Here is a 23,955-nt window from a genome sequence, read left to right as displayed (position 1 = left end):
AACCTTCCCACATAACGGCAGTATATCTAACTTAATAACTAATATCACATAGTCTTGAAAAAAGATATTGGGATAATAAGAATTAACACCAATAATTCCACATTTTATTCAAATGGATAAAAATACACGTTGACACCCAATAAGTTACAATTTACAATTTTTCGATTTAACCAGCGAAGTAAGATGGCGGCCATGCGGAAGTCCAGAATGAAGTGGTCGAAGATTCCAGGTTCCATATCCCCAGGTTATGAACCTCATCGCCACTTTCATTCACTCCTCTTCTTCGAGCTCTTCAAACCTATTTAATGAGAAAATCCATAATTAAGGCCGTCGGTACATACCCGGAAAATCCTCATATGAGGCTCTTCGGGTCTCTAGAAACTGCAGGAATGCGCGGAAACGCTGCGTCTCTAATCCGGAAAATCTCCTCGAGCCTAGAGGATGATTCACGGGTGCCTCTTCGATTCACAATCGGGTTTTAAGAGCTCCGCTCTGACCGTGTGACTCGTAATGATTCAGCCGTGAAAATTCCGTATAGAGCGATAAGGTCTCCGCAGCGCCGCACGCGGAGAATCCGTCACTCGGCCGCGGTTCGTCACTCCCACGCTCGGCGTGGGTACGCTCGCACGCGCATGCGTGCAGCACACAGCGCGCAGCGCATGATGCGCGCGCGTAGCACACGTGCGCCCCCACACGCAGCCGGGACGCGTATGAGCGGCGCGCAGCGTGCGCGCGCAGCGGCTCGACTCCCTGGCGGGCGGCGCGCGGAGGGAGCCTCAGTAGGACTCCACTCCTCGACGAGGACGGATCGAAAAGGTGTCGTCAAGGATCTGTCGCTTCTTTGTCGGCCCGCGAGTGCGAAAAGGACACCCCGGTGACGCGCACCAGCCATTTAAGACCTCCACCTCTAATCCTAACCTTTAACCTTCCAGAATCCGATATTCGCAGTGCTCCAAATATCACACACATTGTTTCTACAAAAGGTGCCCGGTAACATGTACGACCCGAGTTCCTAGAGGATCTTCGCTTATTTAGAATCCCCGAAAAGTAAGTGAAAGTGTGATATTTCCGGCGAGATAAATTTTCTCTTTGAATTTCATTTCAGGGGATTTCATTGTTCAACCCTTTAAAAATGCCGGGTGGGAAATTATTCGACCGTTGAATTAAATTGCCCACGCTTGGAGGAGATAGCCGTAGAATCGTCGTTCATTATCTTATAAACTGCGACGTCCGTTAATTTTTAATAGTCATGTTCATAAGCTCAACTATTGTAAACAAAATTAGTTCTCCCAGGATTTCCACCTGCAACATTGACTCTCTCACCTTGAAATAAATCTACGGTACCGTTTATACATTTTTCTTCAAAACGACTCAATTTTTCCCGCAATTACAATTGCAAGGTCCGTTGTTAAACCCGACCTTTGACTTATCTTCGTCTATGACTTCACGAAATTACCGGCACTTCTGACTCATTCATTCACGGTCATTCGTTAAACCGAGCATGCATGGAAATTAGTCCGCGTCCTCGAAAATGAATTTTCCAGCCGACGTTTTCGTCTAGTTTTTCATTCTAACCAGTGCCCTTGACATCAGACATGCTTTTCGCGACTCCTCCACTTATATAATGAATGAATTAATTTTTTACATTTTTCTTTCTTCACATTTCTTTAAAGACACTCTAATCGTTTTCATTAAGCGACTACGAGAGACGCCGAAACGTCGATTTTTCTCGTCGTAGGTGAATCCTTTACTTTCCCCTAACGAGGGGAATAAAGCGGTTCGTTAACAACGACTAACGATCCCCCCGTAAAGCGTTTAATGGTTAACAAGCCGCTGAATAAAACTCTGCCCGACGCTTTCATGGAAACCCGCGGCCGTCGTTGCGTCTTCTGAATCGAAGTAATTGCGACCCCCGGGATATCCTCGTTTCCATCGGAGATTTCCCCGTTAAACGGCGGAAACGATGTGCGCCTTGGTTAATCGAGTTTCCATTTGCGATCTCCTTCGTGCCATTTGCAGCAAATAACAAGATCAGAATATAAATATCTCCGGATTTGATAAGTCGCTATCTGAAATCTCGGAATAAAAAAAAAAATCAGAGACGGGATTAATTGCTGAAAACTTAATCTCTATACATCGTTACCCGAAACAGAATTGGTTTAACGAAACCGGGGTTGAAGTATCTGGGATTAATTTTCAGGATTTCCATATACATATATATATATATATATATGTGCCCATAATTATGAAAGTGGTCTAAGTCATATATTTTTTGTTTCGAAATTACATTGAATTAATTTCGTTTGAAATAATATGGCATGAAATAACTGATAAACTCATTTTTTTTTTTAATTTTGACTTAGACCACTTTCATAATTATGGGCACATATATATCATAACGCGAAACGGAATTCATTGTCGGGCAGACGAGCCGCGTAAATTCGTTAATCAAATGTGAAAGTGGGCTTGAAAATGTATAATTAGTCGAGAGGTTCGATATATCGAGGTTTTGTATTAGAGCTGAGTGCGCCTCTCCGGGCTCCACTTGAAAAAAAAAAAATAATAAAAATGTCGATTCCGTGTAACGAGGGTGGACGATTTCCAATTGACACCTCCCACGCTTTCGAGAGCGCGTCCTCTCGACGCGCAGTGAGACACCTAACGAAGGCTCGAAGAAAGTCATTCCGTGGAAAGTGCTTCCGGGCGGGCGCATAAACCCAAGTATGGAGTTTTTACGGCGGCTCGAGTCGCCGTTATTGGGCCCAGACGGCGGAGCCTGAAGGGGGGGGGGGGCTCAGGGCGGCAGGGAGCCCCAGGGCGGCAGTGGGACTCGTAACGTTACGGAACCTTAGGGAGACAATGGCTCTCAAGGACGATGGTGGGCCTTAAAACCAGCACTGGGCCCGAAAATAGTAATGGGCCTTAGAACGACAATGGGTTTCGTGACGTTGGCGAGGGGCGAGGGGCAAACGACCCCCAGGGTGACTGTGGGACTCGTACGGTTACGGAACCTTAAGGAGACAATGGGCCTTAAAATAGCAGTGGGCCCAAAAACGGTAATGGGCCTTGGAGCCACAATGGGCCTCTTGACGTTAGCGAGGAGCAAGGAGCAAAAGATCCCCGGGGTCTCGGGATATCAATGGTGACGACAATGGGCCTTATGATGGCGGAGGGCCCCGAGTCATCGGCAGACCTCTTAATGTTAACCCACCCTGTGGTAGCAATGGGCCTCGATATATCCTCCTATGGGCCTATGGAGCCTATGGGCCTCTTGGACTTCGCGGGGCCCGAGGACGCCGACGCCCCCGTTCTCCGGGGCCCCGGCGAACCAGTCCTTCGGGCCCCACGGAATTCCTGATTCGGAGTTAACGACTCGCCGTCTCTCGAGCGCAAAAAGGAGCGCGTGCAGCGATCGGGCCCCGCAGGAGTCACTTTCCAACGCCGGAAGGAAACGAAAGGGCCCCTCCGGTGGGACTTTGGGCCCGAGGCTCTCTCCGAGGTCGGAGACCGCGTCCATCTATCGTTTAAACCCACGGGATTACCGCTCCCGAGTCGAGCGATCGAACCTACGGGTATAAGGCCCAAAGATATCGGACCCATTCCCGGAGTAAACCTCTTCGGAAGATACGAAACTTCTTCGACGTATATCCCTCTACCCGGTGAGAAGTCCCCCAACGAGGAGCCCCTGAGGGGCCCGAATTATTCCCGCTCGGCAAGTGGGCCCAATGGTGCGGGAGGGGGGTTACCCGATGGGGCCCGGGTCCAGGGGAAGATAAAAGCCGCCGCGGAGGAGGGAGAGCTCTGGTTATTCCCTTTTAATTGGAGATCTCGGACGAACACGGCCCCTCTTGAGCCCCATTGGGCCCCATTGGGCCCCATCGGGCCCAACGACGGATAACTCCCGTTACCCGGAAATCCCCAGATCGACGGGGCGCCCCGACGTCGAATCGCGGCTTTCCGATCGTCTCGACTCCACTCGATCGATCTCGCCGATCTTGTCGGGCCCAGGAGTCCGCTTCGCGGGTTTCCTAGGGCCCTTGGCGGGCCCAAAATATCCGTTCGGCGAGATTCCCCGGGCTGGCCGTCCCGAGGTCGATAAAAGCACCTCGGTCCGGCGTTTCGCGTCGGTGCTTGGCCAACGGGCGCCGTTAAACGGATTTCTGAGCGAAATTAGCAGGCTCGGAGGGAGGCTACGAGTCTCCGGGGAAGCGTCCGTGGTAACCGCTTGGAACGGTGGGTCCCACAGGTGCTCCCGTTAAAACGGAACTTTTCCGCGGCCCTGGAGCGTCGCTAATTGCGCCTTCCCTCTTCCCTCCTACTCCACCCTTTCGGCGCTTTTCCTCCACCCGTGATTTCCCTTATCGCCTCCCCACGACCTTCCTTTAAGGGGACGTGAAAGTGCCATCCGAGAAGTCAATCGTTCGTGAAGCATTTTCACCAACTGGGTGTAACAAATCGTTTCGAACTTTGTAACGTGAATATGAAAGCCCTAATGTAGGTCTTGAAACTCGTGAAATTTCATTTTTTATGGAAAAAATTGCAAAAACGTCTATAAAGAAATTTTGTTCTAATTGAAACTTCATGGGTGTCAGGACCTTCTTCGTAGGTCCCACATTCACATTGTGAAGTCTGATACCGAATTTCATTTTTTATGGAAAAAATGTCAAAAACGTCTATAAACAAATTTTGTTTTAATTGAAGCTTCATGGGGGTCAGGACCTTCTTCGTAGCTCCCATATTCACATTGTGAAGTCTGATACTGAATTTCATTTTTTATACAAAAAATGTCAAAAACGTCTATAAAGAAATTTTGTGGTAATTGAAACTTCATGGGTGTCAGGACCTTCTTCGTAGCCCCCACATTCACATTGTGAAGTCTGATACTGAATTTCATTTTTTATGGAAAAAATGTCAAAAACGTCTATAAAGAAATTTTGTTTTTCGTAAAGGAGACCTCTTTGACGCCACGTTCCATCTTTAGGAAAATCTCAGGCCCTTTGTCATCTTTTCAGTCGCTATCGCGGTCTCCCTTGGTTCTTATTTGCAATTATATCTCCCTTATCAGGGGATCGAGGTTCCACCTCTCATGGGAAATCGCCCTCGAGACGAACGAGAGAAAGGAACGGGGAGAAAGAGGAAAGAAAGGTCAGCCGGCCGCGGGCGATTTTCGGTTCGTTGACCGATTCTCATGGCTGGATTCTTCCTCTTCGTTCCTTTTTTTTTCCCTCCCCTTTATTCCTTTTTTTCTATATCCCCCCCTACCGCCGTAACCCGGGAAGAATCGGCCGCTCCTTAACCCAGTTCGCCGTTTCGGGCGTCGTTAAGCGAGACGGATTTTTCGGAGCGCGACGCAGCTTTTTGGGCCCCATCCCCTGTTTCCCGCCATTTTGGTTCCATCCCGAAGGTTACGCTAACGAATACGCACTCAACGGGATTCTTCTTAACGAGCTGGATTTTTCCGGTTCCGTGATTTTTCGCCATATTTTTTTTTCTTAAACGCAATGCCGCAGAACTTGACCCTGAAGGAGGTGCGGATTTTCTTCAGTGCCATCCTTGATGAAGAGATTTGAGAACGTCGGCCATGTTGGCAGGGTGTACCCGAAGAAAGTACCTAAAGGAACACCTGAAGAAGCTGCAGGAGAGCCGAGGAACACCTGAAGAAGCTGCGGGAGAGCCGAGGAACACCTGAAGAACCGTCCCGGCGAGCTCCTCTTCGTGCTCATTTTTTCTTCCTTCTTCTTTTTCTCCTTCTTCTCGCCATGGGGACCATCGACAGGTGGGAAAGTACCGACCAGGGGGATTAATCGACATAAAACCGGTCCCCGAATGAGCGCTTTCTCAGTGTCAGGGCCGTAAGTCTCTTCTTCAGGGCCGAGGTTGACTTCCAGCATCGTCGGGTGATCTTTGATACCGTCGAACCTTGAGCCCGAGGTTTTGCTCCCGAGTCTGAGTTCATCATCTCGAATGATTTTCTTCCTCCCGTTTTTTCTTCGGGTGACTTCCTCATGAGGAGATTTATCTTCAAGGAGACTCCCGACATGTCGAGGATGGGAACGGACCTCGAGGTCTTCGAGTTTCTCCCGGAGTCAGGTCGAGCCGACCCTGAAGTCCTCCACTCGGACCCGTGAGTCACTTCTGACTCCTTTTCAGTCATCTGGCACGATAGAAATCGCGTTTGTTCCTTGACACGAGATCTCACGTGGTCCATGGGGAATTATTTCGAGCCATAGGATCCATAGGACACCCTGAGGAGACCTCTGGTGCCAAGAGATCTGAGAAACTTAAGAAATCTTGGATTTTTCTCGTATATTTTCTGCCTCTTATCAGTTGTTAAGATAGGATTTTTTATCCAAATTGATGTGGCCCGATATGCCAAGACCGTCGAAATCACCTCCGACCTTAATTGACGTTTCGTTTGTGGAACGATAAGGACGAATTTTCATTTTTCATTTAATAATTCATTTTTCCGGGCAGGACGCGTGACCGTGTCGGATCGATCGAACGGCTATCGATCCTGGAGTCGTCCGTCGGTGCAGGAGGTAAAAAGTTAATCGACAAAACAAGGCCGCGAAGTTTCTCGAGATTTAGCCCCCCTCGACCTCGGTAACGCGGCTCTTACGCACCCAGAAGAAGAGGGAACTCTCTTCGGGGCTGGCTGCACGCCAAGCCACCGCTACCACTTCACGCCGTCGAGAGGACGTCGAGATGGATTCGATTTTCCGAGCGAACGGTCGACGTAGGAGAGAAATGCCTCCTACGAAAAATACTCGCCGACTTGCGGGCTACAACGTTTGTTTAAGTCATTTTTTCATGGCCTGCCCGGTTGACGCTTGAAAGAAGGAAAATGTTCCCCCCCTCGGGGTCACCGACTCTCGCCGAGAGAACTCGCGGGAGGCGGCGTCGTTGGGGTTCCGCAACGAGATAATTAATCTCCTCGATTAATTCATTAATGCCTTTTAACCTCTGGGGGTCTATTCCACATCCGGTGCCCGGGGTGCGTCACGGGAATTGAAACGGCATTTAAAATAGTCTCACGAAGAACTACCCCGAAGAAGACGAATAATTTCTCTGAATCCTCTGGAGAGAAATCGACGTTCGTCCCTTCCGACGTCTTCGGCAGAGTTCGTTAGGAAAGCCCCGAAAGCTCTTCCAGGAGCACTGGATAGCCCTTCCTCCATTTTTACCATTTTTCTCTCCTCCTTTTCGTGCTCTTACATCTTCAAGCGAACCACCTGCGCATCTCTTCGAGGTATTTCAACCATGAAGAGTTATTGCTCCATTGCGACGATAAGACGTCGGGACGTGATTTGCTTGGCGATGACTCGAGAGAGCTCTTTCGAATGGCGTCGTTCGAAAACACGAAAAAAATTCGGAGAAATTCCAGTACCAAAATGGCCGACTTGCAGACGTCGGGTCTCCTCGTTGAAAAATTGTTTTACCTCGGCTCCTCCTCCTGGATTCTTTTTCCAGATTTTTCTGCGATTTCCTAAGAAGTCAACTTAGACTTTTGACGACGCTCGGCGTCGTAAAACAGCCGGGGGCGAATTATGCACGAGCACGTGCCGTTACGCAATCGGTATATATGCGCAACTACGCGCTGAATCGTCAACGTTGCGCCGCGAAATACGAGGAAGTTGACATCATCGACCTTCTTGGAACTGAAAACCGAAGGAAGAAGGATTTCCCGAGGTTCGCGGAGGTTCCAGGGAGGTCCCGGATTTTTTGGGGAATTTTTCGATTACGCCGAAATTCCGAATTTTTATTTTCTTAGTCCCGTCTAATGGGGGAGCGGAATTGGATTCGACGGAGATCCGGCTTGCTCTTGTACAAAGTAGAAACGTAGAGTGTTAAGGTGCGGTACCAATTGCACACTCGATGCACCGCACATGCACCGCACATGTACCGCACATGAGCCGCATGTGTCGCTTGCGTGGCCGCGGCGGTGTAGCATCCGCTTGTAAATGGACCGCGGATCTGCAGGGAATCTCTTTGAAATCTATATTAAGGCAATGCAAATGCTTGATAGGGAAAAATAATTTATATCTTGTGAACAATTGATTTTCACGAAGAGGACATTGCAAAGTGTCCAGGCGTCATGAAGTCGTTGCATCGCGCCTGTCGCACTTACTTATATATTATGAAAAATTGATTTTCACGAAGAGGACATTAAAAAGTATCCTGAAGTGCATCCAGGCGTCATAAAGTCGTTGCATCGCGCCTCTCGCAATTACTTATATACTGTGAAAAATTGATTTTCACGAAGAGGAAATTGAAAAGTATCCAGGCGTCATGAAGTCGTTGCATCGCGCCTGTCGCACTTACTTATATATTATGAAAAATTGATTTTCACGAAGAGGACATTAAAAAGTACACCCAAGCGTCATAAAGTCATTGCATCGCGCCTGTCGCAATTACTTATATATTAGGAAAAATTGATTTTCACGCAGAGGACATTAAAAAGTATCCTGAAGTGCATCCAGGCGTCATAAATTCATTGCATCGCGCCTGTTGCACTTACGCAAGACTGGGATGAAATCGGCGCGTCGAATCGGAGCGTCCTGACATATCACGAGCTCTTCGGGATCTTCCTCAAGGGACTCGAGACCCCGGAACGAGTTTGGTACCCGTCCGGGGCAGGTTCCTGGACGAGTGCCGTTACCCACCAGACAGTGCATCGAATTGCTCCGTGCATCGCCGAGTGCACGGTAATTCACGGTCACGACTCGCGAGCTCCGCCTTGCACCGCAAACCACTCGATTAATTCCACCGAACGGGAGGAAGAGCCCCGGAAAGAGGAGACCTCGACGCCCGAAGAGACCGGCGTGCTACCAAAATGGCGGCCGATAAGGACGGCAGTCCGGTCGATTGATTCGAGATTACACCAGATTGGACATACTTTTGACAGAGTAATCCTCGTTGATCGGGACTTTTTTACGACCGAGAGATTAAGAAGAGGAGGACTCGAACGGCGTGCACCAAAATGGCGGCCGATAGTATCGAGAAATCCGGTAAAACCTGAAAGTAGACACGTAAGGAACAAGGGTCGCGATCTAACCGCCGATAGCTGATAACTCCTGTTAACGATTATCTCATGACTTACGAGTCAAGAATGCAGGATGAGTCACGACCTCGTGAACGGGCTCCATCGATATTTATCGGCTTGTCCGCCATTGCGAGTTTTCGATAATGATCGTTCTCCATTTTGAACCCTTCTCCATTTTCAACTCGACTTCCCGCCTGAACTATCCCTCCTGGAGAAAAACGTCTCAAATGAAAGTCATTCCTTACCTCGTGTTCCGCAACTTTTGTTAAACACTATTTTTTGTCAAAGTCAAGGGACGAGCTCTAATCCAGGTCGAAATACCGCGCGCGGGAGAACGAACGTGGGGAGGAATAAACGTCATCCCGGGTTAGAACGAACGATTCCCGCGGGATCGTTCCTCGTTCCCGCATCTCGCGTTTCCTCTCTGCATCTTTAACGACGCCGTTGACGTCACTCGTCGTTACGCGTCCGTCGGCGTCCCTAATTGTAACGCCGCGCCTGCAAGGCGTTATTTCACGACGCCGTCATCGAGGGCTATTAGGCGCACGCTATTATTAATATTAATTGCCGGGAGCATTCCTTCCTCGGCGAATGTCGCTCCTCGATCGTCTCATCTCTCCGACGTTGGACTACGCAGAAGAGAAGAATTAATTAATCTTAATAACAGATCCGTCCGAACTCCCGCTTCATTTTTCTCCAAGGGAGCCCAGACATGGAGACTTCCGGTAGTTCAGGCTCGACTTTCCTTCCATCGCCTTCGTAGTCGATAAAAAAAATGGGGCGAAATTCAGATCGAACACCGATCGGGCTTCGTCAATGAGCACGCGCCTTTAAACGGCGACCTCGTGGCACCGATATCGCATTGCTATCGATTTGTCTATATACGAGGGACGAGGAGCGAGCCCCGTTAAATTCGACGACCTCCCCGGTTCACGACCTCGATATAAAAAAATCTCATCAGGATATCACTCCTCAGAATGCAGCGAAACAAAAAAAAAAGACATACCGAGATCCCGCGGAACCATCAGGGCCTCGGAACGCATGAAAACCTTGTGATAAAAAACCAATCTAAAAATCCCGCTGAAATTTCAAAATCGTCCCAAAAGGTCGAGTTAGCGAAATGTCAAAAAATCATCCGAGGATATAAAAAAATATCACACCGAAGACATGTCAACGTGACGCGTGTCGATATCAAAATTAGTCCCTTCGAGACGGAGTATCATATTTAATAATCATTTTTTTTCGGGGGGGAGGGGAGGGGTTCTAACCAATTTTTCCACTTCCTTTTCTTTATACAGGATGTTTTTTATATCGGTGTAATTTTTAATCTCGTGTTGCAGGGTTTAAAAAAAAAAAAGAGAGAAAATCTCTCGAAGGACCCTCCCTTATCTCGCGCCGCTGATAGAGGACCGCGCTCGGACCACGGACCGGGTGATAACGTCGGGTAAACCGAAACCGGGGATATCGAGGAGATAACAGGGGACGTTTCATCGAGTGCACGTACTGCAGCTGAGAGCCGAAGTCGTGCCTGGGGATTGCGTAGCTGCACGTGCAGCTGCGGAGTCACGACTCGGCGTGCCTGCCCGATCTCCGTTGGTTTTCACCGTTTACCATCGGGAAGGGAAAAAGATAACCCGGGGAAAATATCCGAGATAAGAGGGGGGGGATACTCTTCTTTCGAAACTTCTCCGGGAGACCGCAAAAATGTAGGTATTATTTTTTTTTCTTTTTTTTTTCTAGCAAATCGATTGCTCCGATTTCTCTCCCTTCCTCTGTTCCGAGGGAGGGTAGGTCAGGGTCGGTTTTAAATTCGGGGTGGAGGTTACCGAATTTCGGGATAATCCCTAGAAATGTTCGTGGCTATATTTATTTTCAGATGATTTTTCTTCGTTCCGGGGTTTTTCCACATTTTTCTTTTTCTTACACCTCGAGGTTTGGGCAGAGCCAGGGTGTCGCGTCTTACATTCTGAGTGGAGGATCCGAAGTTAGGGAATCCTTGAAGGGCTCGTAACATTTTCTTTTATTTTTCCGCAAGTCTCCTCCCTCCCGTTCTCCTCCGCGATCTCCTTTTCCCCTCTCTCTTCGAGTTCTTCATGAGCGAAGAAGTTTCCGGGAACCGGTCCATCGGCATCTCCGACGCGGTCCACTTGCTTTGCATGTTATCCCTGACCTTGATAATCCCATATCAGGACGCGGAAAAAGGGCGAAGAGTGAGAGAGAGAGAGAGAGAGAAAGAAATCGCGTCGAGCCGCTTTCACGAGCCGTTATCGGGCACGTTTTCGCGTGTCGATCTTTTTCGCGAAGTGCTCAACGACGCCTCTCATTTTCCGTCGTAGATCCTTAAGGTCGTACGAAAGGGCCACTTTATACAGGAATTTTAATAACGTATTTTAATACTTCCATCTATTAAAATTCCACGAAAAAATGATATTTTCCTATTTTCGGTACCTTCATCAGGGATTAAAGTTTGAAGTTTTTCGGTAGTCCTAGGTTTGCAGGACATTTTTAATCGTAATTCCATCGTAGATCCTGAAGGTCGTACGAAAGGGCCACTTTGTACACGAATTTTAATAATGTATTTTAATACTTCCATCTATTAAAATTCCACGAAAAATATTTTCCTATTTTCGGTACCTTCATCAGGGGCTAAAGTTTGAAGTTTTTCGGTACCCTAGATATGCAGGACATTTTTAATCGTAATTCCACCGTATATCCTTAAGGGCGTACGAAAGGGCCACTTTATACACAAATTTTAATAACGTATTTTAATACTTCCATCTATTAAAATTCCACGAAAAATGATATTTTCCTATTTTCGGTACCTTCATCAAGGGCTCCATAATCACGGGCTAAAGTTTGAAATTATTCGGTACTCCTAGGTTTGCAGGACATTTTTAATCGTAATTCCATCGTAGATCCTTAAGGTCGTACGAAAGGGCCACTTTATACACGAATTTTAATAACATATTTTAATACTTCCATCTATTAAAATTCCACGAAAAATGATATTTTCCTATTTTCGGTACCTTCATCAGGGGCTCCATAATCACGGGCTAAAGTTTGAAGTTATTCGGTACTCCTAGGTTTGCGGGACATTTTTAATTATTTAATTTAATTTTAACATTTTGATATATACCGAATGGCCCTTCCGTGACACCTTAAGGCCCCCGAATACCGCGTGCGGTGAAACCGCGTCAGGGGCCACTTTTCAGCTCGTCCCCTTACCTCGTTGCGAAACTCGCGACAGACAAGCGTACGTTGTGCAAACGTCGCCTCTAAGAGGAGAGATAAGCGAGGGACTCGGGGCCCGACGCCGGGGGCCCATTTCGCAAGAAGCGGGGCCCGAGACTCGGGGGACGATGGAAATGCGGGGCACGAATGAAGATTTAAACGGTGGATGTGAATAATTTATTAGTTTATCAGAGCTCCGTGGTCGCGAAGACTTCTTAGAGCAGTGGGCCTTTTTTGCAACATGGCCGCTACTGGGCCGTAAATGAGGGTTGGCCCAATTTCACAAATTATAAACAAAACGGACTATAAGTGCAAAGTGGAAGCGGGTACCGAGGTCGGTTTGCTGCTTTTATTATTATTATTATTTTTTTTTTAATAAGGCCCAGAATCGCGGTTACCTCCATCCCACGCAGCGGAAACCGTAACGCGAGATGACGCGCGAAACGCACACCGGAAGCGCCATTGTTCGCAGGATCTACGCCCTCGTAAGGACCCCCTCTCCGATAAGAGCCACCGACGCGTCCCCGATAACAAGGAGTCGCAGACCCGCGAAACGATCTCTGATCGAAAATCCTTTCATGTAGGAACGATCCTCCCCCTTGAAATATTGATACTCTAAAAGTACGGCCAATTCCGTCGAACGGTTCCCGAGATATTTGAGAAACTGCAAATGTCGGTAAGTTCTAAAATAAGAAAGGAAAGGAAAGGGTTCGAGCGTACTGTCGCGCGGTCATGCCGCGGGGCTCTTACGTTCTCCTAATTATAATTCCCGGGCTAATTTTCGCGGTGGGAATGAAAAATCGCCGGGGGCCACTTTGAGGTTAGGCACCGCGGCCGAATTAAGGCTACGGTGCACCGGCGGAGAGAGGTTATGTAGGACACTCGATGCCGAGCGATCAGCCCTGGCTGTATCTCCCTCTCCGTCGCGCTCCTTCGCTCGCGCATCCTCCCTCTCCGTCGCGCTGTCCAGGGTGACGCGTGCGCGGAACTCGCCGACCCAATTTCCATCCCCATGGAACGCGTCCCGGTCCAGGAGAGTCCGAGGCGGGCTCCCTTTATCCCGGCCACCCCGGAAATCGCGAAGAAATCGCTAGATCGATCCGTCCATTCTCGCCCCCTTGCTCCGGGAATCGAGCGACGCCGCCGGACCGCGTGGCCCTTCCTTTTTGGCGCGGTTACCGACAATTGCAGTTTCCCTATTTATTCCACACCCCGTGCAGGAATTCATTTTAATTTTTCACCCCGCTGAACCTCGCGGTGTCCTTGGCACTGTTATCGACAATTGCAGTTTCCTTATTTACTTAAGACTCCGTGCAGGAATTAATTTTAATTTTTCACCCCGCTGAACCTCGCGGTGTCCTTGGCACTGTTACCGACAATTGCAGTTTCCCTATTTATTCCAGACCCCCTGCAGGAATTAATTTTAATTTTTCACCCCGCTGAACCTCGCGGTGTCCTCAGCACTGTTATCGACAATTGCAGTTTCCCTATTTATTCCAGACCCCGTGCAGGAATTCATTTTAATTTTTCACCCCGCTGAACCTCGCGGTGTCCTTGGCACTGTTACCGACAATTGCAGTTTCCTTATTTACTTAAGACTCCGTGCAGAAATTCTTTTCAATTTCGGCTGCCCTATACCTCGCGGTGTCCTTGGCACTGTTACCGACAATTGCAGTTTCCTTATTTATTTAAGACTCCGGGCAGGAATTATTTTTTAATTTCCACTCCGATGGACCTCCTTAGGGCAGTTAACGAGAATTGCAGTTTCCCGTCGATTTCGAGTACGCCTGTCATTTTATTAATTAATTAAAATATATGTCCGAGCCTTGATGCCGTATCTCGGAGACGTCGCCATATCTCCGATTTAAACGACCTGTAGGAATGTAGGGTACAAACTCTTCACACCGAGTCGAATGCGTTTCCCAGAGCTTAGAGCCGTCGAGGACTTGCCGGAAGTGCATTGTGCACTCTCCGTCCCTCTTTCTCCCTCTCGAGGGCGAGAAGTGCACCGGATGTGGGTGGCAGAGAGGGTGGCGAAGCTTCTCCTCGAGAGACAGATGGCTAACGCTTCCCTCTTCAAAGACTCCTCTTCGGATCCTTGCAAAAAGGACCCTCCTTCTGGGTGGCCGCCATGAGAGACGCGCGAGAACCGCAAAAAAAAAATAGAAATATACAATTTTACCTACAATCACTCCCAAATTGAGATGCATTACAGATAATTGCGCGTAGAACAATTGCTCGAAGTGGAAAATGTCCCGACGACCATTGCGACATTACGAAGAATAATTAATGGCGCAATTTAAGTTGCGCAAAAAATTCCTGGAAATGAATTTTCTCTCCTTTTTTTTTTTTCAGTCGACTAGAAAATCACTGGAAATTATTGTATTTTCAATCGACGGCGAAATTCCTGGAAAGTGTCGAGTAGTTAGACGTTTAAATACCATTTTTTCCTTTTTCGTCTCGTTTCAGACCAAAATGAACGGCCCGGTGTACGCATCCTCTTGCCCGGCGTTGCAGTCTAACCTCTCCTTGCACAGCTCTTCGTACTACAGCGAGTACAGCGGCGCTACCAGGAGACGACTCTCTTCAACAGGTGAGGCGGACACTTCGGCGACGTCCAGCTACGAGGGAAGCGACAGCTCCGAGAACAGCGACGAGACGAGATTGGATCCTGTGAGCCAGGTCGAAAGGGAGCAGCTGGAGACCTTCTTCAGAGGCCTGAAGAGCCAGGTGAGAACATGAGCCGGTAATTTATAACCGAAGACCTCTAGTACACCTCGGTACCGGCGTACCGAGTCTTCCTTTTCGTTAAGACACCAAGGAGTCATTTCCTAGTCACCTCGAGATCCGACTTTCAGGTCTTCGTCTGCGAGTCTCTGGCCAATCTCTACCTGGGGAACGCGTCTCAGACGGAAACCTGGGAGCTGAGATTTACTGGGATCCCTGTGGTGGTCCTCGACCTGGGGGAGACCAGATCACGGTCCAAAAAGCGGATCCAGATTTTGCTCGCCGAACGTGGCACCTGTTTCACCCTCTGGAGGGAGACCATCGACAATCTGTCCTCCTACAAGGTGGGTAAAAATGTCAAACCATCCATTATTAATTTTTTATTTTTTTTTCCACAATGCTCTCCGTTCATCGCTTCACTTTCTTTTGAACCCCATTTCCAAGTTCGCGTTAATTCTCCTTTTTTTTTTTTTCTTCTTTCGGTATCGCTCCTTCGCTCGAGATTAGGCCCCAGGGTAATGTTTGTTGAAACGACGTTTCGTCGACAGCAGGTGAGAAATTTATTGCGCTAATCGCTGGCTGCGTCATGCAGGTCGATAAGGACGCGAAGGTGGCGGAAAATTGTTGAAAGCTGCCGCCGGTTCTTGATAAACGAATTTATGGGACGTAATCGAGGTCGTAACGCCGAGCGTTCGCTGAAAGACCGAAGCGGCAGTACTTGAAAAGGTGAAACAATTGCAGGAATTATTTCCCAGGGAAACAAGGACTCGAGCTTGATCATTTTTTTTTTTCAAGGTGTCTCCGAGGGTACTAATTGGGAATACATTTTTTCCCGATTTTTCCGACTTCAGATTATTAGGAATGAAATTTCTGCAATCGTCTGTACATACGCAGCGACCGGAAACTTGAGATCATATCCGCTTTCGCATGTTTTCAAATGCCGGTATCTTGTTGCGAGAGGAATGAGAACGATAAACCGAGTCGCTATCGGGAGTCATCCTGCCGATGATTCACGTCTTTGTTAGCCTGTAAATAAAATCCTGGAAAAAGATACCGAGCGAAGATCAGCTTCCAATCTGCAGGAATCCCAGTTGCACCCATAACTCCGAAAACCTAAAGAATGTTCAGCTAAAAATGGATAAAGTCCCTTAGTCTGCAGGAAAAATCGTAAAAAAAGATGTATCGTGATCAGAGGTTTAATAAATCTGCCGATTAATTCCTACAATCCCCCGGGAAAAGGGTAATGAGTAATCGAATGATTTCTATGTCAATGTCGGAGGAGCCAAAATTCATGAGGATCTTTTCCAGGTGTCTGGACCAGCCTTCCACACGATGTGCCTCTCTTCGGACCACACTCGCCTGGCAGGACTCAGTTTCGACAACTCAAAAGCCGCAAACGACCTCTGGCAGCACATAGAACGTCTGGTATCATGTCCTGAGAACATCAGTCTGTCCGTCCCCGGGAAGAAAAAGAAGAAGCCACCCCAGAAGAAGGTCGTACTCCCGGCGAAGAGCAACATCAGCCAGCCCTGTCAGTTCCAGCACGTCACCAGCGTGGATGCTGCGGACAGATCGCGTTATTTCTCTCTGCAGACCCTGGTACCAGCTCTGACGGAGCTGGAGAACTCCTTGGAAGGGACCTTCTAGGCCAAACCGACGAGCAGTAAAGAAAAATCGCCGAGGAAGGAGTGACGATCAAGAGATCCCCTTCGAGAAGCTCTTGACATCCGGTCGTCTTCGACGGGACCATGACCTGGTCCTGGATTTTAGGATTCGATCTTCCAAGTCGTCTCCAGGTAGATTCTGACTCCAGCTGATACGAACTGGAGATCTTCACAGATTGGACTATCCTGATATTTGCTGGAATGGTTCTCCGGAGACCTTACATGGGAACGTCTTGGTACCAGGTGAACTAAATCTGGCGACCTATCTTGGGATGATCCTAATTCCAGATCATGTAAACGAATGATCCTGGACCCTGCCGAGGCGGACCTGGAGACCACAAATTAAATGACAGCTGATGTACATCTGGGGACCTTCAGAAATTAAAAGATTCTGATTAAATGCCTCCTGAAAATCAAGATCGGGTTCGTCAGGAGTCGCAGCATCCCTTCCACCCTCTTGAAGACCCTGGAGAACCTTTGCGCCGGCTGGCATTCGATTCTGGGAGCTGGACCAGCGATTCCTGGCGGATGAGACTCCTGGTTTTTTGGATGCATCTCCAATGGGTTTTTTCTAAACCTGAAAATCAGGATCGCGTTCGTAAGGAGTCGCAGCATCCTTTCCACCCTCTTGAAGACCCTGGAGAACCTTTGCGCCGGCTGGCATTCGATTCTGGGATCTGGACCAACGATTCCTGGCGGATGAGACTCCTTCTGGTTTCTTGGATGCATCTCCAATGGGTTTCTTCTAAACCTGAAAATCAGGATCGCGTTCATAAGGAGTCGCAGCATCCCTTCCACCCTCTTGAAGGCCCTGAAGAACCTTTGCGCCGGCTGGCATTCGATTCTGGGAGCTGAACCAGCGATTCCTGGCGGATGAGACTCCTTCTGGTTTCTTGGATGCATCTCCAATGGGTTTCTTCTAAACCTGGGATTGAAGCGAATGCACGCGAGAGATGCACCAAGGGCGTGCCAGGGAAGAGCAGAGAGCTCGTTTTACTCGTTTACGATGTATATTACGACGCCAGATAGAGTGTACGTGTAGATCCCTTGTGTGTGGACCTTAAGCAGGGAATTGCATCTGCTTTAGATCCGTGTCGCGATTCTCCACACCCGAGAAGGGAACATTCCCGAGCGAAGATCGTGTCGGAATCTGTCGGGTCTGTTGCATCTGCATTCTGCGGATCTCTTTTAACTCGAGTTTCCGACATCGAGCGATCTTCGCCTTTCCCGTCGAAATGTTTGGAAAATTTTCTAACTTCTCCGCATTTCCGGATTCCCCTTAAAAAGTAACAAACGTTCGACACCGAGGATAGACTAAGTTTAATTGTCGGTACAAATAATTCCTCTTACTTCTAAATAATTACAAATCGTTATTCTAGGTGGGCACTAATCATGAATTAGTGGCCTCAGGAAAAATTAGAGATGTATGACTCGCAATTGACTTTTGCATGCCCTACTCTAAATAGCGTAGAGTGGTTGCCGAATAATAATTCCCTATGGCGTGTCCGGATGTTTCCGGAGGAATTATTAATTAATAATTCGAGCGAGGATGGGAGAAATCCCGAAGGTCATTTCGCGATCCCCATTATCAGGGGGGATTCGATATCACCGGCGATAGGGTTTCATTCCGTGTTTACTGTATAAATAATAGGACTTGCATGTCTCCTGATAGTCCGTTTTAACTTTCCCCGAATTTCGGGGATTTATTCGAGAGCGCGACGAGAGTTCTTAAATAAATCGATAAGTAATTAATTAATTAAAACAGTAGATCTAGGGACTTTTCCCGAGGCCTCTTCTTGCTCGTGGGACCTAACTAGGGGAGAATTCCCCACTTGGAGGATGTCTAGGTAGAATTAAGAATTTATTTCCGAAATTCTAGGAGACGATCACAAAAGACTGGATCAACACCATCCTGGCGCTTATCATTAAGCATGGATTAATTGTATTTCCTCGAATCACTTACGATTATTCCTAGAAGTACGTCCTGTAATCGATACAATTAAGATAAGGTGATAGGAAAGGCGGGAAGATTTTCAATTCACCAAAAATTAACTGTTCTGGCGAATTGGATAGGGAGATATGATATTTAATTGTAGAGCTGAAATTTTATCCAGAAATTGTCTTTCTCGTCACCTTCGGTTTACCTTCGACGAGACGTCGGATTTATCTAGATGTTAAATTATATTATATAAAAGCGTTATGTTTATCTACGACTGTGATATAAATATATGTATTTCTAACATTACGTTCTGTACCACGTAGGCGCAGTTATTAATCGGATCTTAGTTAAGTTGACTTTTGTTATGTATGTATGTCGTAAATGTGCTAATAAAAGGTCTCTCCGTGAAAGCTCCGAAAAACAGAATACCTTATCTCTCTGCGAGCTTTCATCGTTTTAATCACGACCGATTATTAATAAATTCAATCCGAGAGTTATTTACAATTTATTAATCGTGTCGGAATTTTCATAATCTTGGAATTATACATTGATTTTCTTCGCAATCTGATAAGATTTGATTCCTACAGCCACCTCGCGGCCATTTTCTTACCGACTTCCGGTAAAATCCTATAAAATTATTTCTACGGTTGATAAGACGAACTAACACCAATTAAACATTAAATTTGCCTCTCGGATTAGAAAATTCAGTTTTGACAGCTCCGAAAACAGAGAATCGAGAATATTGTTCGTTTCACGTTATAGAAAAGCGAGATTTTTGCAAGTCGTTGCACTTCACCTCACAAGATGGCGCCAGAGTATCAATCCGCGGACACAGGAATAAACAGCGAAAAAGTATCTACTCCACCTTTCCCAAAACCTAAAAACGAACCTAAAAGAAGAATTCAAATCTACGTTTAATTCCTCAATATCTTAGAAACCTCCATTTTTTAATATATAAATCCACCGAGCAAGAAAATCGGCACAAGGATTTTAAACAAACCCCATATTCGCAGATTTTGTTTGAGACGATGGATTGAAGTTCGAAGAATTCTCAGATTTCCTGAAGATATGTCGAAGTTAGAAGCCTTAAATAACTTGAAGACATTAAACATAAGGAGCGCAAATTAATAATATACAACGGACGAAATAAATGGACAAGACATGAAAGGAAAAAACATAGAGTGGAAGCCAGGTTTTACTTCGTGAAACTTTTTGGGAAGTTTTTTCTCTCTTTTTTTTTGTTTTTTTAACGGGAGGAGGTCGATTTCCGAAATTGCGGGGTAGGTCTCCGAAATAAGAAGACGCTCCGGGAGAGTGGCTGGAACCCGTGGTAAACGGACGAGAGACTTTATGATCAGCATGCAAAAGAGCATCCATATCTGGGTGCTCCAGATAGATGCGTCCGATACGGGGTCCCATGGGCCAGGCCCTGGGCCCATGCCAAGGCCGATTAATGAGAGGCCCAAAGCCGCCTTCGTATATCGCGCCCTCGCTCGTTTATGGAAATCATCAGATTCCCATCGAGATCGGGATCGTGGGTGGACCCGGGTCCGCCCGCTGACCGATTTGCGGCCCAAAAAGAAGCCGACCCCGTTCTCGCAGCTCTGATTACAGATCTGGTGTACATAAGTTGCAGAAATTCCCGAAAGAATGACCGCGATCGTGGGGAAGGGAATTTTATAGGGTACGAGGGGAAGAAGTCAACCCGCGAGAAGAAATGTCGATAAAAATTAAATAAAAAGAGGAAATCCTCTTAGCTCTGCAGATTTGGTAAAATTCCCAAAATGGCGAAGGTGATTTTTAACAGGGGAAAAATCCCGATCATACCACTAGGCGTCGATTCGACCCAGAAGGAAGTAAATCGATTATCACTCCCGAGAATCTCCGAAATTGGAGCAGAAATCCAGAAAAGAAAATCCCGACGAAGAGAAGAGGCCGCAACTCGTATCGCCATTTTTTATTTCCGCCCTCTCGTCCGTTCACTAAAAGGGCATTTTTTTCCCCTATCCCCAGGATTTCGAAAGCGAACCAAAATAGCAAAAACTGGCCAATTACCCCGGCAGTCGTTAATTTACATGAATTCCGAGCTGCGATCCATCAGTCAGGGTACCCGAAGAGAGCCTCGAAGAAAGGCGCGGTGAACGTAGAAAGGAACCGGAAAGATTTTTCGAATTTCGAGTAAGTCGGGGGGAACCGTCGGACGGACTCGGTAAAATCAGAATAACCGGTTTGCTCTTCCTGGTGTCCGTTCAGGTTCTCTTTGAAGAATGGCCGGAAGACCGATTCACGCCGATCGACTCTCTTCAGGGTCTCCTCCGTGGACCACACGCGCGGACCCACGTGGTGTCCTCCACCTATCCAGGAGTTATCGGCGTTATCGCCCCTGGCCAAAATCGGGGCCGCCTCTCGTTATTTTATTGCCGAGACAAATCGTTCCCGTCGACGTCGGCTTACTTTCCGAGGAAAGATTCGCGATCTTCCCTGGACCTCCGTGGGATGATCCGCAAGGACCGGATGCACCCAAATCGACGTCGTTTCTCCAGGCATCGGGCGAGAAAAATCGATCGATCGATCGGCTCTCCCGATCTCTCTTGCAGAAGGGCGAGCTCGCGAGAATCTTATTTTCATTTTTTGGGGGGGGATTTAAAATCGGAGCTGAAGAGGACGCCGAAGAGGAAAATGCCTCCCCGGCTTGTGGGAATTTTTTCCAAATTATTCTCCTTGTTTCGGAATTTCCTTCAAATTGTATTAACCCTTTGCACTCGAGAGTGGGACCTCCGTGGGATGATCCGCAAGGACCGGATGCACCCAAATCGACGTCGTTTCTCCAGGCATCGGGCGAGAAAAATCGATCGATCGATCGGCTCTCCCGATCTCTCTTGAAGAAGGGCGAGCTCGCGAGGATCTTATTTTCATTTTTTGGGGGGGATTTAAAATCGGAGCTGAAGAGGACGCCGAAGAGGAAAATGCCTCCCCGGCTTGTGGGAATTTTTTCCAAATTATTCTCCTTGTTTCGGAATTTCCTTCAAATTGAATTAACCCTTTGCACTCGAGAGTCACCGCTTGGTCTGATGCAAGTTTAGAAAATTGGTCAGTTAATTCTTATGCTCTGTACAAGTCATTAAAAAACGGAAACGAGCAGTCGTTTAGTCACTTGAATCTTGAGGTACTCCGATGTTGCGCTTCCCCGGAAAAGTACCTCTTAGGGTTGTATCCTTGGAATTGAAAATTGAAACCTCGAAGAGAATGCCGGAGAAATCGGCGGATCGTGGATTCCTGGCAGTCGAAATAATCGAGAACTGCCCCGGGAATGTCAATGAAAACCCTGAAGAGAAACCACGCGCCGAAATCGGACCGACCTTGCCCGGTTATTATTACAGAACGGTCGGTAGAAAGTAAAATCGGACTCTTAGTCGAACTTCCGGCGATCCCTCGGGACTTTCTTCAAGGTCCACTCTTTATTCCCACTCGCCATCCGTCGTTTGCAATTGAAACATGTTTAAAGAAATAGGTGGGGAAAATCCTGGAAAATTGTGGAAAATAGCACATTGTCTTTCCTGGCCGATGTCAAGTCTTAGGACATCACGGAGGACGATGAGCGTCGTCCTTCGTGACGTCATCGGGACCGTGGAAATGGATGCGCCGATGAAAATGGCACGTCACACATATGCCGAGGAAGAGCGGCCATTTGTCGTTAGGAAAGTAACGAGGTTCGCGGTACGAGGCTCGCACCTCGTCTCGAAAGTGAGGCCTCGATCACGTTCGATGTAGAGGTCGTTTTCATATGTATGCGGCCTAAAACTTTGCTCTTCCGGGGTATTCGCGTCTCTTCGGCAAGTCTGCAGAAGTTCCGGCTGACCCTTGGCTCTCAAAGGTGGGGCCGAAAAAATACCGAATTCGTTAAAATTGAAATAAATAACAAAGTCGGAATTTTTACAATCCATACACTTAATTAGGACTATTCGCCCTGTTCGGCAAGTCCGAAAAAATTCCGGCTGCCCTTTGGGCCCTTAAAAGTGGAGCCGAAAAAATACCGAATTCGTTAAAATTGAAATAAACAACAAAGTCGGAATTTTTACAATCCATACATTTAATTAGGACTATTCGACCTGTTCAGCAAGTCCGAAAAAATTCTGGCTACCCTTTGGGCTCTCAAAGGTGGAGCCGAAAAAATTGCGACAGGTCATTAAAATTGAAATAAACGACAAAGTCGGAATTTTTACAAACCACACATTTAATTAGGACTATTCGACCTGATCGGCAGGTCGAAAAAAATTTTGGCTACCCTTTGGGCCCTCAAAGGTGGGGCCGAAAAAATGGCGACAGTTTGTTAAAATTGAAATAAACGATAAAGTCGGAATTTTTACAAACCACACATTTAATTAGGATTATTCGACCTGATCGGCAGGTCGAAAAAAATTTTGGCTACCCTTTGGGCCCTCAAAGGTGGGTTAAAATTGAAATAAACGATAAAGTCGGAATTTTTACAAACCACACATTTAATTAGGACTGTTCGCCCTGTTCGGCAAGTCCGAAAAAATTCCGGCTACCCTTTGGGCCCTCAAAGGTGGGGCCGAAAAATGGCGACAGTTCGTTAACATGGAAATAAACGAAAAAATCCGAGTTTTGACCAGTCACGATTGTCCCAGATCGTTCTCCAAGGGAAAACGAGGTTTCCAAATCGAGAGGTCACCGGAAATTGGCTGCTGCTCCTCGGAAGTCGGCTTCCGGTGCCCGGAACGATGCCGATCGCGACCAACACCGATCGGTATCGATCTCGGGTGAGGTTGCAGGTAAATTCCGAGAGCTTCGGAGAATTTCTCGCGATTGGATAATGGCTTTTCTGATAATGGCCTCGGAAGATGCACGGCGATCTCGGAGGCGGGCCCGTCGAGGTTTCTTTTTCCATGACCTTTTTCCAGAGGAAGCTTATGGGTCCCCGATGACGGGCGGACCGTCGCTTTCCCACGGGGCATCTTCGATGGGGCCCTAAAAACGGGCGTGGGCCCAGCCAGACCGTTATAACGTGTCCACGAGCGGTGAACTTTCACGTGCGCGTAACCTCGACAACAGGAAAATCTTTGACCCGAGTCGGGATGTCAAAAGTGGCGGAAAAGAAGAGGAAGGACGAACCACTCAATCTACTCGAGGCGGGACGTCAAGATACTCGAATCATTTGTCGAGCTAATTGAATCATTCGTCAAGCTACCGAGTAATACCTTGCTAAAAAAAAAAAAATCCTTGAACCAAGGAAATAATTACCCGAGCAAAACATAAATAAATTGTCTCAAAATTCCGAAAATAAACGTCCAGTTTCAGTGAAATTATTCCTTGAATTTCCGAAGTATTGC

At 47.4% G+C, this 23,955-nt stretch overlaps 1 protein-coding gene across 1 annotated transcript; it reads left to right on the top strand.

Moving 5' to 3' along the window:
* The first annotated feature begins 769 nt into the window (after positions 1-769).
* On the top strand, positions 770-19,030 carry LOC105694833. The gene is made up of 4 exons (XM_012415883.2): positions 770-1,047; positions 14,744-15,004; positions 15,133-15,345; positions 16,310-19,030. The coding sequence occupies exons 2-4, from the start codon at positions 14,750-14,752 to the stop codon at positions 16,646-16,648; spliced, it is 807 nt and encodes a 268-aa protein (XP_012271306.1). The 5' UTR covers positions 770-1,047; positions 14,744-14,749; the 3' UTR covers positions 16,649-19,030.
* The last annotated feature ends 4,925 nt before the right edge of the window (positions 19,031-23,955 follow it).

Source organism: Orussus abietinus, unplaced genomic scaffold (assembly GCF_000612105.2).
Source record: "Orussus abietinus isolate OABI.00-Male unplaced genomic scaffold, Oabi_2.0 scaffold27, whole genome shotgun sequence".
Taxonomy (NCBI): domain Eukaryota; kingdom Metazoa; phylum Arthropoda; class Insecta; order Hymenoptera; family Orussidae; genus Orussus; species Orussus abietinus.
Note: the sequence above shows the minus strand (reverse complement) of the source record. Positions and strands in the feature narration are given on the sequence as shown.

Bases quoted from the DNA above. Each gene is read 5' to 3' on its own strand.
- LOC105694833 (XM_012415883.2), top strand. From the start codon at position 14,750: ATGAACGGCCCGGTGTACGCATCCTCTTGCCCGGCGTTGCAGTCTAAC. The intron at 15,005-15,132 runs GTGAGAACATGA...TCCGACTTTCAG, and splicing joins TCAGAGGCCTGAAGAGCCAG to GTCTTCGTCTGCGAGTCTCT. The intron at 15,346-16,309 runs GTGGGTAAAAAT...GATCTTTTCCAG, and splicing joins ACAATCTGTCCTCCTACAAG to GTGTCTGGACCAGCCTTCCA.